We start from the raw sequence: 14300 nt of genomic DNA, 5'->3' as shown, positions 1-14300 counted from the left end.
ATTTACCAATTTCCTCTGACAACTTTGTAGGGCGACTTTATTTGAAGCGGAAAGAATCGAAATTCAAAAAAGATATACAACTACTGCTTCAACCATTACTCAGATTTGGAGCCAATTTTTTCACTCAAAATCTAAACTTTTGCACCATTATAACTCAAAATTTGTTGCGCTAAAATCCCCTTTAGCAGCAACGTTAACAACAATCAAAACAATATGACTATTACGCCACTATCACCATCAATAGGTTATAAGGTATAACAATAGTAAATATATACTTCATCGTGAGATAAGGGGGTGAGCATGTCCAAGTTGAACCACAATTATCTATTTTACTAGATTTTATTTTTCTCTCTTTGTTAAATTCAATCCGATCGTATTTTTGAACTTTGAATTACTGGGTGGGCATCAATCAAATATCCTACTACTTAGTTTGCTATATTTGGTGGTTCAATTGTGTTTGGAGAGGACAAAAACAATCAAATCGCTGCTTCCACAGATTTATGATCTATCTGTTTTTCAAGGTCCTTTTCTTGTCCTTCTCTGTTCATCGCATCAAATTTCGTGCTCTCTTCTTCTGCATTAGAAAAGTTATGGCATGGAGTAGGAGTCACACTATTCTTACTCCACCACACTTCTCAACCATTAATTTCTCTTTCCCCTTTTCTCATTTCTTTAATCAATGGATGTGATGTGCTGCTCCAGAGTAAGCACTTTCTCTGATGACCAAATACCTTTTTAAATTAGACATTTTTTTGTACTAACATGTCTTGCCCTTCTCCATTCAGTTTTTAGTTTTCCGTTTAAAAAATGTTAGAATACTTTAACTGACATATTCATGTCACGTGGGTGATTTAAAATTTAAAACACACTTGGTGCCTCGCTGCTACTATCTCTGTAATTTGTAATTTGTGTTCTTACGCAAGACCTAAGTTACACATGAGAAAGTTCTTATCACAATGTCTTACAAAAAGAAGCAAAAATTAAACCATGTACTGACATGCTACCATCACAATCTAAGTACATAGTAAACTATTTCAAGGTTGGTAGCTAAATTTTTACAATTTTCACAGCATAAGAACGTCTCTAGTAGAAATTTTTTTCTTTTGAGAATTTCTTAGTAGTAAAAATACTATTTTAACATGAATTTTACAAACATGATTTTTTTTAAATTGGAAAAGCTATAAGAAAAAATCTGTATAATTCAAAAAAACATATATATTTGTAAAGCTCACATTAAAGTAGTGATGCTATTGATAAAGAACCGTTGTATGAGATTTTCATATTCAAACCATACAATCATAAACTTTACACACCAATGGGTATGTATGTTTTTGTGGCAAGACGCTTTTTGCCATACATTAGGAACTATTAGTATGTTTCATGTTTATACATGTCCAAGTTGTAGTTGGACTGGTAGAATTGGGGTTAAAAGAATCATTTTTTCAAAGTTTTTGGGGGAAATTACTGATTTTTATGTTGGTTAAAGTAACAGACTTTATTCCATTGCATATGGGGCTGCATGATTTTGAGGCAGAAAGGGAATCAAAAGAGCAGCTTTTCCCTATATAAGAGGTGCCATTATGGGGTAATTAGTGGAATACCTTGCGAATGGTGCAATGCGTTTAGCCCGAAAAAGTCCACCTTCTTGGGCTTAGAATAACGACAAACCCTAATTAATTATCAACTCTCTCCCCATAAACTTGTGCTGGGTTGGGGGTACGGAAGGAACCAGTTGCTACTCTTGAATGCATTTTCTAGCTGTGATGCGTAAATGATTTTTGTCCTATTCAGTGGTATTAATCAGTTATCTATTAGTAGATCTGTTGAGATATGGTCTGTGTCAGCGGTTATGGGAGATTGATTCAGCCAAGGTTTCTGTCTCAAAGCCTAAACTAACATTTTCCGAGGTCAAAATCTTCACTCAATTATATTCCAATCATGTTGAGAAAGGGTTTCAGAAAGCTCATAAACCATGAGTTTCAACTTCCAAATACCGATGTGTTAGTCCTACTCACAAATGAGTGATGGAAGAAATGTCTAGGTTAGAAAATTGGAAAGTGATAGACAGATCTCAATGGAGGGCAAAGACAACCTAGTTTTTTCACCAACTTCAATGATTCATTGCATTATTATCTTAATTTTAGAACCAACATGATCTACTTTCTATTGAAACATGATGTTCTGCTGGACAAAATAATGGAATGGAATGGTTTTTTTTTTTTTTTATATTAGCCGATTGCTGAGTACCTCCACCAAACAACAGAAGAATTGAAATGTTATTTGAAGTTTTTTTGGGGGGTTTAGTTTTCAAGGGGGGACCATTATATTTGCCAATAATACAAACGTAAATTTCCTAGAATTTTCATCTGATGAATGATTTGTGTTTCGTATCTTTGCATTCATGACTCGAGCAAAGTCATAACTACACAGCAGGGACAATGGAAGCTGATAGCCCGAAACAGAAATGTGGTCCATTTGCTTCTGAAGAGTATAAAGGTTAATTAAACTCAATTTTGGTGGCAGCAATTTAAGGTATTCATTAAAGACTAAACTCTCAATTTTACATAAAGCATGAAATCCAGGTAGTTTAGTGAGTGTAGAAATTAGGCAATAAAGATGGTGAGTTATGATATTCACAAAATGTTTGCACAGAGAGAAGACAGGGCACAACATAAAAAGGCGGGGGGGACCCGTTGGCCAATAAACCCTTTACTTTCCCACTATTTAGAAATAAAAAAAGAACTCTTCAATCTAGAAAAATCAATGGTGAGAGATGCTCATCATAAAGTCATATATCTCCCCCACGGGAAGAGAGCCACTTAACACTTTCAACTCCTAAATGACTCAAATTCAGAATCCTCTTCTAGTTCCAACCTTGTTCTAAAAGCCATCATTTCTAAGCTGAAGAAACTTCTATCTTTTCTACAATGAGCAAACCCAAAACCCAAAGGAAACCAACCATTACCAAACATGTCAGCCAAAACCAAAACCAAAACCAAGAGCTGCAGAAAACAGAAAAACAACCTTCATGGGTGGTAAGAGGCCTGTTGGCTTGTAGGAATGTTCAAATCCAGCAACATCAGCATCAGCAGCAGCAGAAGGAAGCAAAACCACCACCAGAAGCAAAAGATCATCAACAAAGGAAAAAACAAGAACAGAGAAAGCTGCAAGAGGAACGAGTCCCGGAAGATAACAGCAAGAAGAGCAAGAAGATGAAGTGCTCAGGTTCGCTTTGTAACAACACCAAGATCACGGCAAAGCCGGACACATCAACCCCAGATATCCACAAGAAAAGGTTGTTTCTAAATGGATGCAACAGCAACAACGATGCTTCCAGCAGATCCATGAAAGCACCTCTTACTGAACACAATGGACCCGTCTCAGCTTCTTCCTCCTCATTGTCAGCATCTTCCAATTCTTCTGGCGCTGGCTCTTTCAGGGGAATGCCATTCAGGAGACTTTCCGGCTGTTATGAGTGTAGAATGGTGGTAGACCCTGTTCTAGGATTCACTAGAGACCCTTCTCTCAGGAGTAGCATTTGTTCTTGCCCCGACTGTGGCGAGATCATGAAAGCTGAAAGCTTGGAGCATCACCAGGCTGTTAAACATGCAGGTATCGTATCATGTGATGCTTTCAAGTTTAATTGGAACAAAATAAGCTTTTCTCTTCGTTTTTATTTAAGTTTTCAGTGTGTTTGGTCTCACATGTATATGATTTTAAGAAGCTAACAGGTATAGTTTCTACATTGTAAGCATTATATACATCTCTGATATGATGTGTGCTTATTTTATATAAACATCATAATTGACATGTTGATGTGTTTGTCACTTCATCATCTATGGTTTTAATGATGATACCAATGTACCAATTTCAGTTTCTGAACTGGGTCCAGAAGACACCAGCAAGAACATAGTTGAAATAATATTCCACTCAAGCTGGCTGAAGAAGCAATCTCCAGTGTGCAAAATAGACCGCATCCTCAAGGTCCACAACACCCAGAAAACCATTACCAGATTCGAAGAGTACAGAGACTCCATAAAAGCAAAGGCCACGAAACTCCCCAAGAAACACCCACGTTGCATAGCAGATGGCAACGAGCTACTCAGGTTTCACTGCACCTCCTTCGCGTGTTCTCTAGGCCTAAACGGGTCCTCCAACTTGTGCAACTCCATTCCACAGTGCAACGTTTGCAGCATAATCAAGCACGGGTTCAAGGTTGCCGGAGGAACCGGAATCTTGACAACGGCAACGAGTGGGAAGGCACACGACAAGGCGTGTGTGGACGAGAGTGAAGAGAAGAGAGCAATGCTGGTTTGTCGGGTTATAGCAGGAAGGGTGAAGAAGAATGCAGAAGGGGGCATGGAGGAGTATGATTCGGTTGCAGGGGCTGTTGGGGCTTATTCCAATTTGGATGAGTTGGTTGTGTTCAACCCAAGAGCTATTTTGCCTTGCTTTGTTGTAATCTATAGTGGCTTTTGATGATAACTTCCTTTCATATATCAGTTCCTTTGCTTTGTTAGCTCTTTTTAAGTTCTAGCATCATCTAGTTGATTATTTCGCTCGTGCTTTTTGGGGAGAGTATAGATCAGTCTCAGATCATTTTTGTATGTGTTGGTTGGTATCACTGACTCTCGCATCCATGGCAGATTTAATCAACGACTGTATATTACTATAACAATTATATATTAACCGCATGATAAGCTTTTATTGTCTGTACATTTAGCTAAGGTAAGACTTTTGTCTCATTTATTGTTTTTATATTTCAGATGACTGTTAAAGAAGTGGCTTTCCTTTATCCATTCAATGCATATACTGACAGAACCTATAAATCCTACATGCGCCATCGAGTTTGCTTTATTTATCAGCTTAATAATTTGACTCCATCAAAACTAATCTTCTATAGCCTCAACGCTCAATTTATCCAACGATATAAAACAAACGGTCTGAAAATTGAGAGAAAAGAATACTTGATAGACAATATGCTTGAAAGTCCCGAATTATTCTTGCGCACTTTACATAAACGGTCTCAGCATTCGTCTATCTTTATATATTTTTGTGAACTTTACATAAAGGTAAGCAAGTGGAAAGCATTTTATAATCTAACCCGTTACTTCAAAAAGTTTCTTACATCTACTACTCTCATATCTCACTTAGTGGAAGCTCATAAACCCTTTCAGTGCGGAAAAATAATGGTCAGGGTCAAAGGCCAGGTCTCCACCAGGAAAAAACAGGTCAATGCAACAATGAACACACTCCAGAGACAAAGGGCATTTCTAAATTAATATAACATAAAGACTTCAGCACTTGTTCCAATCGCTTCTAAAATAAGAGGAGTAGAAACTCCCATGACATCAGCTAAGAACAAGTAAGTCCTTCACGCGTATGATCTAGATTTGTGTTTTGTTTTTTTTTTTTTAATTAGAGATGTAGATTTGTGTGTAGTGCGTTTCCATCGAATCCGGGACAAGTTGACTCCTGTTTTGTACTCATTGTATTATGATTAAGTTCGCATTGGCCATTGTTACTCAAATCTAAGCAACCCGGCGTGGTCTTAACAATCACCTCACCACCAATGTCAAGATAATTGTGAATATTATAACACAGATCACTAAAAACTGTTTTCTACGGCGCACTAAGCCTTGACAATTATCATATACCACGTTATGATGTACCCACCTGGTCCCTGTAATGCTTGTAGCTAAAGAAGTCTGATTGAGTTTGGTTTACTGACGATTGCAGAGTGAGCAGTGACAACTCAGCTTTTTTTGATAGCAAACAAAATATGGCGCGAAAAGTGTGGGCAGGAAAGCATTTGGGCGTGGTAGGTTCGCGGTAATTTTTGCAGTTATTGGAAACAGTGAAGGAATCAGAACTTGACATGCCTTGCTAAGATCGAAACAAAAATAAAAGCTAGTAGTAGGAAGTCAGAAAAAAGTAAGAGTCGGGAGACAAAAGTGGGTGCAATGATTGAGAAAGAAATAAACATGGCACGAGAATAAATTCCTTAGAAGACTTCAAAAATTAAAATCCATGTAAGAATGTCACAATGTCACTGCCACTAGCATGCAATGACTCGGCCGTATGCAGGAAGCTTACAGTGAGTGATGATGAGGAGGTGGGGTTCACCATTTAATCTTCTCTTCTTCTAATGGGACCTACCCATGTCCCTAGTGTTAGCTACTAGTAATGATGGGTCAAGTTCATATGATTTGGACTGCATTGCAGTTGTTGACTGGATTCCCAAGAACACTGCCCTCCAAATTTAGGTGCCCCAACTTCTGTTCAAACTTGCAACTCATATCAAGTCAACTCATCTCGGAGGCTTGGAAAAACAAAATTGATCCATGACACAGTTCCAATTAGAGCCAAGCCTAATACATAACATGAAACATGAATGATGTTCAAGACATCAAACATTGAGCAGCATTTTATTTTTGTTTCCCTCGGACCAGGTAGTTAGAATTCGCTCTCCCTCTGATCATATAATCCATAAAGTGAAAGACGTAGCTTGAGAGGTTCTTGTCCACCTCCAACATATTACTGCTGCTGCTTAGAGGTGTCTCAATCTGTCCTCACTCGGGCAATAGGACAGAATGAGAAAAGACAAAAAAAAAGAAAATGAGAAAGTGATGATGTTAGTCCCCCGTGGCATTTCCAAATTACAGAACGATTCATTCAAGATAAGTCAACTCCCAGCCAAATATATCTTCAACTTACTGTTCGGAGAGACAACCTAAAAGCTTAAAAATTGTCATTAAAATCTAGGAGTTATTATACAGCATACCGCATTTATTTTTATCTATCTACTTGGAAGATAATGCATATAATAAAATTTGTAATTACTATTTATCTTATTTTTAACTTACTATATAAGACAGAGTTTCATTTCAGAAGTGGACAAATGAAAAGAAAAAGAAGTACACCTAAACCAATAGTCATGCCAAACCATTTTTTTATTAATCCTTTCTCTTAATTACAATACCAGTGTACAAAATGTTATGTAAAATTAAAAATTACGTAAAAGGTACTAATTTAACTATTAGAACTACAACAAATTTTCAGACACACTCACAATTCAAGTGTCATGGATGACTCTGATACCTCTAATTTTAACCAAATTTGAGTTCCTTAAATGAATGCTTATTATCAAATGCAAGTGGTCGATTGAATTAGTATATGGTATACAAACTAAATATAATTAAAATTATAACGTATTAATGCTATTGAAAGTTCACTTTGTATTTACCTTTTTAGTTTGTACCTTTGTTGGGAAAGGCAAACATTGAATGTGTGAAACCTCATGGCAATAGCAAGTATGCAAAGGCTTATCGGATTGAACTGCTGCGCACGTTATACTTAATTTGTATTCTTCGTTGTAGTATTTCTAGTATCTTCCATCCAAATGTCCTTTAAAATGACACTTCCGTGCTTTTACCTTCTAATTGAAGTCAACAAACCGTAAAGACTGTCTTTCACCGTACAAACTCCAGTCCCATAACATTCTTTTTAAGTTAGAACAATCATTGAGTTGTCTGGAAATATATTACGAATGATTAGTTGAACCAAGTCATTCACATAACCGGTTTTCTCAACTCAAGATCTCGATCCAGCTTTTTCCAACTCCTTTTATACCTACTTTTTTTACAGCTTCTCGTACTCTGCTTAAATTATCCCACATTCCAAGTGATGCATAAACATTTGATAGCATTATATACACAGAAGCATCTACAGGTGAGGTAGCAAGAAGATGCTCAGCAACAATATTTGCAAGATATCGATTCTTGTAAGTTGCACAGGCACCAAGCAAGGAACACCATATGGTTTTGTCAGGCTTAAACGGCATGTCATTAATCAAGTTTCTTGCTTCTTTAAACCGTCCAGCTTGAGCAAATATATCAACCATACAATTGTAATGTTCAGGGCATGGTGTCAATCCATGCTTTGTTTCAATAGACTTAAATATAGTCCATGCCTCTTCTACTAGGCCTGCATGTCTACATGCAGAAAGAACACCTATAATGGTGATTTCGTTTGGCTTTGTACCTGATTCAATCATCTTATGCAGAAGACTAATTGCCTTGTCTGCTCTTCCATTTTGTGCACATCCCACAATAATCCCAGTCCAACTCAAGATATCTACATTGGAAAGACAATTAAATAAAGTTAAGGCATCCTCAATCTCACCACATTTTGCATACATATCAGTAAGAGCAGTTGTAATAACTCGCTCTGATTCATATCCCTTCTTAAGACAAACAGAATGAATTTGCCTGCCACTTGGAAGCGATGCCAAACTTGAAGAAACTTTTAGAACAATTGAAAGGACAAAATGATCAATCTCAAGATCCAAATGAACCATATCCATGAAGAAGGAAAGAGCCAGTGTATCTAGACCAAATCTAGCACAACCAACAATCAAACTAGACCAAGCCACAACATCTTTATCTGGCAACCTTTCAAAGAATCTTAATGCATTGTTAATATTGCCTTGTTTTACATATAGATCAATAAAAATGCTTCCAATAACATAGTCTAACTCATAGCCAGCAGTGATGACCAATCCATGCACTTGAGATGTCAACCTCAAGTTTTCAAACTGGATGCAGACCTTTAAAGCAACACTAAAGGTATAGGGATCAAACTGTGCACCAGAATGATGCATATGAGCAATCATACTGAGAGCCTTCCACCAATCTCCATTGGCAACAAAACCTGAAAGCATGGAATTCCACACTGCCAAGCTTTCAGCAAGAGGAGAGTTCTTATGAAATATATTCATTGCGTCATCCAATAGCTTGCAATTCGAATACATATCAATCAATGCTGATGTACAGTAATAGCTACTCTCAAACCCTGACTTGATAATACAACAATGAATCTGTCTCCCAACAGTTAACTTGCCAAGCAGACTACAAGCTTTGAGGGCACATGGAAATGTGAATGCATCAAGTTTAAGGCCCTTCAGGTGCATCATAGAAACGAATTGTAATGCATGAAAGCTAGAAGTATCTGCAAGACCAGCAATGATGCTGTTCCAAGACACAATGTCTGGTTCTGGCATTTGATCAAACAGATCCAACGCATCCTTCACAAAGCCCTGCTTGGCATGCCCGAGAATGAGGGTATTCCACGAAGTAGAATTTTTACACGGCATGTCGTAGAAAACTCGTTTTGCATCACCCAAGCTTCTACATTTGACGTACATGTCCAAGAGGGCATTCATCAGAACAGTGTCATACTCTAACTTAGCCTGATATACACGTCCATGAACCAACTTGCCCGATTCAACATCACCGGCGACTCCACATGCCTTGAGAACCGCTGAGTACAAGAACTGATTGGGTTGCACTGTTTTAGATTCCAGCATGTGGTTATAGAGTGTGAGAGCATCTTGGGGTCTCCCGGAATTGGTGAGTGCAGAGACCATTGTTGTGTAAGAAATTACGTTCCTGTGAGGCATATCGTCGAAAAGGGTTCGTGCATCGTCAAAATGGGAGCATTTTGCGTAGACAGAGATCATGTTGTTGAGGAGAAAAACGTGATTGAAAAGGCCAAGTTTTATTACGTGGGAATGAAGTGATTTAGCATGTTTGATAGCTTGAAGCCGCCCACAACAGCGTAAAGCTAATATAGAATGTGACACAAACACATACAAAAATAATTAACCAAAATAAACAGTACTTTCTGAACCCAAAAACAGGTCCAACTGGGGCAAAGTTTTGTAATTCCCCAAAGGCTGAAACAGCTATAAGGAAGGAAAAGCAATTATCAAAAGGAATCTGCCATGTATTCAATTTTTCACTTTTGCACAACCAAAGCATGATTTTCATTTCGCATGAAACGCTAAATATCCTAAAACTGGAAACATCGACATCACTGACTAATAAAAAAAATCGATCTGACACAAGATAATTAATTACCGTTGGTGATGACAGCGCTGGTCTGGGGCGGGACTTTGAATTCTTCCGCGGCAAATTTGAGAAGTGTAGTAAATGGTGCAGCCTCAGGAACGCTAAACCTGAAAGAAAGAAAGAAAATCATAATTAGGGAAACAGGAAATTTGGGGAAAATGTTGAGAATTAAGAATTGAATGAGACATAGATACATACACTTTGAAGAGTAGCTTTGGATCGAAGGTCAGTGTGACTTTGAAGGAAACCTTTCCACTGCCCGCCATTTTCCCACTTCCGATAAAGTCCCCTGTACCAACAACACCCTCCTTCACCCTTTTGAATTGAAATTATTCAGCGTTGTTTTCACGCACTTTAACAATAGTTGCAGCTACTTTCTCCATTCCAGTAAAAATAGCACTAATATTCGTAAAGTAAGCCCATGATGCTTCCCACAACAATCAGACAATCCAGAACAACAGTATTCTTACAAGTTTTTTTCTTTTCAAACTTGCCACAACAAAGTGACTCAGGAATTCCAACTTCCAATACCAAAGGGATTGCACAAAAAGCTCAAGCCAAAATCTCATTGAAAATAAACCAATTACAATCAATGAACTCCTACTCAATCACTAACCAAAATAGGTCTCGAGAGCCCACGACAGTATCAATAGATTTACTCAGCTAAAAAATTTCAACTCACTCTTAATCAAATAACCCAGAACGTGAACATTATACTGAAAATAGACCATACACATACACTCCGTAATAAAAATAAGGATTAAATATGTTTTTGATCCTCAACTTTTAGTGAAAATTGGAATTAGTCCCTTTTCGAAACTTTGACCTAATTTAATCTCCAAGCTTCAGAACTGCATGAATTTAGTCTTTTCAAACAAACTTTATTAAGTTTATTTAACTTTCCAAACGCATCTCATGATACCATTTGAGATGTTTACCCTGTTCGACACATTTTTGCTTCAATATTAGTTAAGAAACGATCCCACATTTGAAAATTTGGTTAAAAAGACTAAATTCACGCAATTTTGAAATTGAGAAACTAAATTAGACCAAAGTTTCGAAGAGGGACTAATTAAATTTTTATTGAAAGTTGAGAAACACCATAAACTCAATCTCATTCCCTAAAATCCAAAGAACTCAGAGAATGCCCATACCAAAACTCAGAAACTGCATCTATCTGAATTCATGTTCAATCTAGTGCGTTTAAACCTCAGAGAGAAAATTTTAGTCCCAAAATGATAAAGGATGCATATATAGTTTCTCAAACAAAGCGACTCAAATGCACATTCGAAGCCGTAGCCACTCTTAAGCAACTCCAATTCGGTCTCAACAGTCCATGATAAAATTCAATTAAAATCCCAACCAGTTTCTGAATGAAACCCCAAGAAAAAAAAAGAAACAGAGAAAGAAAGGGAAACTAATAGTAGCAGCTACTTTCTCCATCCCAGTAAAAATAGCACTAATATTCGTAAAGTAAGCCCATGATGCCTCCTACAACAATCAGACAATCCAGAACAACAGTACTCTTACAAGTTTTTTTCTTTTCAAACTTGCCACAACAAAGTGACTCAGGAATTCCAACTTCCAATACCAAAGGGATTGCACAAAAAGCTCAAGCCAAAATCTCATTGAAAATAAACCAATTACAATCAATGAACTCCTACTCAATCAGTAACCAAAATAGGTCTCGAGAGCCCACGACAATATCAATAGATTTACTCAGCTAAAAAATTTCAACTCACTCTTAATCAAATAACCCAGAACGTGAACATTATACTGAAAATAGACCATACACATACACTCCGTAATAAAAATAAGGATTAAATATGTTTTTGATCCCTCAACTTTAAATGAAGATTGGAATTAGTCCATTTTCGAAACTTTGACCCAATTTAGTCCCCAAACTTCATAACTGCGTGAATTTAATCCTTTCAAACAAATTTTGTTAAGTTTATTTAACTTTCCAAACGCATCTCATGACACCATTTGAGATGTTTACCCTGTTCGACACATTTTTGCTTCGATATTAGTTAAGAAACGATCCCACATTTGAAAATTTGGTTAAAAAGACTAAATTCACGCAATTTTGAAATTGAGGGACTAAATTAGACCAAAGTTTCGAAGAAGGACTAATTAAATTTTTATTGAAAGTTGAGAAACACCATAAACTCAATCTCATTCCCTAAAATCCAAAGAACTCAGAGAATGCCCATACCAAAACTCAGAAACTGCATCTATCTGAATTCATGTTCAATCTAGTGCGTTTAAACCCCAGAGATAAAATTTTAGTCCCAAAATGATAAAGGATGCATATATAGTTTCTCAAACAAAGCGACTCAAATGCACATTCGAAGCCGTAGCCACTCTTAAGCAACTCCAATTCGGTCTCAACAGTCCATGATAAAATTCAATTAAATCCCAACCAGTTTCTGAATGAAACTTCAAGAAAAAATTATTGAAAATTGAGCGACACCATAAACTCAATCTCATTCCCTAAAATCCAAAGAACTCAGAGAATGCCCATACCAAAACTCAGAAACTGCATCTATCTGAATTCATGTTCAATCTAGTGCGTTTAAACCCCAGAGATAAAATTTTAGTCCCAAAATGATAAAGGATGCATATATAGTTTCTCAAACAAAGCGACTCAAATGCACATTCGAAGCCGTAGCCACTCTTAAGCAACTCTAATTCGGTCTCAACAGTCCATGATAAAATTCAATTAAATCCCAACCAATTTCTGAATGAAACCCCAAGAAAAAAAAAAAAGAAACAGAAAGAAAGGGAAACTAGTTGGTACCGGCCACGACAACCTCGCCGGATTTGCGAGGAGATGAGGATAATGAGTCTACGCTGCGACGCTATGAAAAGATGCGAGTTCCAAGGACGATGAACGCGCGGCGAATTCGAACACCAGTGAAGCAGTGAGGAATGACCAACGGCGGTGGCTCAGGAAGCGTGAGCGTTAGGGTGTCTGTGGTGAGGTCCCCGTGGGCTCTGCCGGAGTGAGTGTTTCGCAGTGCTAGTCGAGTGACCGTTGTTTGTTGAGGTTTGAGTGTTTTCCCTTCATCTTATATCGCAACTCTTATGTACAAATATTATCATTTAATTTATATTGTTATTCACATAAGTGACCGTTGTTTGTTGAGTATAATATTGACGTTACTGCTAAGAGATTATGTACAAATATGTATCTTACTTGATAAGATTTATATTGGTACTGCTATTCGTAATTTGAATTCACATATATTGTTATCGTTCAAAAAAGTTATATATTCACTTACGATCTTTAACTGGTTTATTTATTAATATATATATATATATATATATATATATATATATATATATATATTTTCGTAATTTGAATTCACAGATATTGTTATCGTTCAAAAGAGTTATATATTCACTTACGATCTTTAACTGGGTTATTTATTAATATATATATATATATATATATATATATATATAAATATATATATAAAGGATTCTTTTTTGTGTTTATTTTTTATTTTTTAATTTTACCTTTGGTTATTATTTTAAAAATTAATTATTTTATAATTAGTTTTTTTTAACTGTTTTTTTTATCTTTTTATTTTGATCGTTATTTTAAAAACCTTTTTTTAATAGTTATTTTATTTAACGACTATTTTAAAATTTGTTATATATGTTTTAAAAATAAATATTATTGATCTTATAAAAATTAAAAAATGTGGATATTTGTGTGTTCGTTAGTATATATTATGATAATAATCATCGTATTGGTAGAAAATTATGATACATAAATATAATATGTATATCGCATATGACACGTATTTGATATATTAATATATTTATTTTAAAAATAATAAGATATGATATGTTATATATGAATATTTAAAAGTGGACAATAATTATTAAAAACATAATAAATATATAATTGTTTGTGTGAATTCAAATTAAGTGTAGTTAATAAAAGTGACTTTTAAGCCTAATTCAACCCCACAAAATCTGTTTGTAAAGTGAGGTTTGCACCTCAATTTTGTGGGATTGAATTAGGCTTAAAACTCACTTCTAACATGATATCAGAGTCAAGTTAGAGCATATCCTAACGAGCTTTCTTGGACATTCTGTTCCACCTGATATTGGGCCGCTAAAGGACCACCCATTTTTAGACCTACCCACGATATGTATATACCCTGACATGAGGGATGTGTGTTGAAATTCCCACATTGATTATAGATAAGATTATTTCATAGTATATAAGTGAGGTGCAAACCTCACCTTACAAGCAAGTTTTGTGGGGTTGAGTTAGGCTTAAAACTCATTTCTAACTGTACTAAAACACCACTACAATAAAATTCTTAAGTAATGACTTGTAGTCAAAACCTTATCAGTAGGGATGGCAACGAG

General features: G+C 36.1%; 2 protein-coding genes across 4 annotated transcripts; one reads left to right on the top strand and one right to left on the bottom strand.

The window, feature by feature from the left end:
* The first annotated feature begins 2582 nt into the window (after positions 1-2582).
* LOC114163773 lies at positions 2583-4716 on the top strand. The gene is made up of 2 exons (XM_028048085.1): positions 2583-3612; positions 3875-4716. The coding sequence occupies exons 1-2, from the start codon at positions 2928-2930 to the stop codon at positions 4477-4479; spliced, it is 1290 nt and encodes a 429-aa protein (XP_027903886.1). The 5' UTR covers positions 2583-2927; the 3' UTR covers positions 4480-4716.
* LOC114163772 (pentatricopeptide repeat-containing protein At4g08210) lies at positions 3425-12980 on the bottom strand. Of its 3 annotated transcripts, none has more exons than XM_028048084.1 (5): positions 12712-12980; positions 10110-10200; positions 9921-10018; positions 7247-9624; positions 3425-3597 (listed from the first exon to the last, which is right to left on the bottom strand). In XM_028048084.1, exons 2-4 carry the CDS (start codon positions 10175-10177, stop codon positions 7589-7591), a joined length of 2202 nt encoding a protein of 733 aa, XP_027903885.1. In that variant the 5' UTR covers positions 10178-10200; positions 12712-12980; the 3' UTR covers positions 3425-3597; positions 7247-7588. The 3 variants fall into 3 exon arrangements, with proteins under 3 accessions (XP_027903885.1, XP_027903883.1, XP_027903884.1); XM_028048082.1 differs by lacking the exon at positions 3425-3597 and adding an exon at positions 5999-6733; XM_028048083.1 differs by lacking the exon at positions 3425-3597 and adding an exon at positions 5999-6566.
* Between the last annotated feature and the right edge of the window lie 1320 nt (positions 12981-14300).

Source organism: Vigna unguiculata, chromosome 9 (genome assembly GCF_004118075.2).
Source record: "Vigna unguiculata cultivar IT97K-499-35 chromosome 9, ASM411807v1, whole genome shotgun sequence".
Classification (NCBI taxonomy): domain Eukaryota; kingdom Viridiplantae; phylum Streptophyta; class Magnoliopsida; order Fabales; family Fabaceae; genus Vigna; species Vigna unguiculata.
The sequence above is the reverse complement of the archived record's forward strand: the minus strand, read 5'-3'. Positions and strand labels throughout refer to the sequence as shown.

Coding starts and splice junctions, on each gene's coding strand:
- LOC114163773 (XM_028048085.1), top strand. CDS start 2,928: ATGAGCAAACCCAAAACCCAAAGGAAACCAACCATTACCAAACATGTC. Junction 3,613..3,874: donor CCAGGCTGTTAAACATGCAG/GTATCGTATCAT, acceptor TACCAATTTCAG/TTTCTGAACTGGGTCCAGAA.
- LOC114163772 (XM_028048084.1), bottom strand. CDS start 10,177: ATGGCGGGCAGTGGAAAGGTTTCCTTCAAAGTCACACTGACCTTCGAT. Junction 10,019..10,109: donor CCAAAGCTACTCTTCAAAGT/GTATGTATCTAT, acceptor TCTTTCTTTCAG/GTTTAGCGTTCCTGAGGCTG. Junction 9,625..9,920: donor CAGCGCTGTCATCACCAACG/GTAATTAATTAT, acceptor ATTCTATATTAG/CTTTACGCTGTTGTGGGCGG.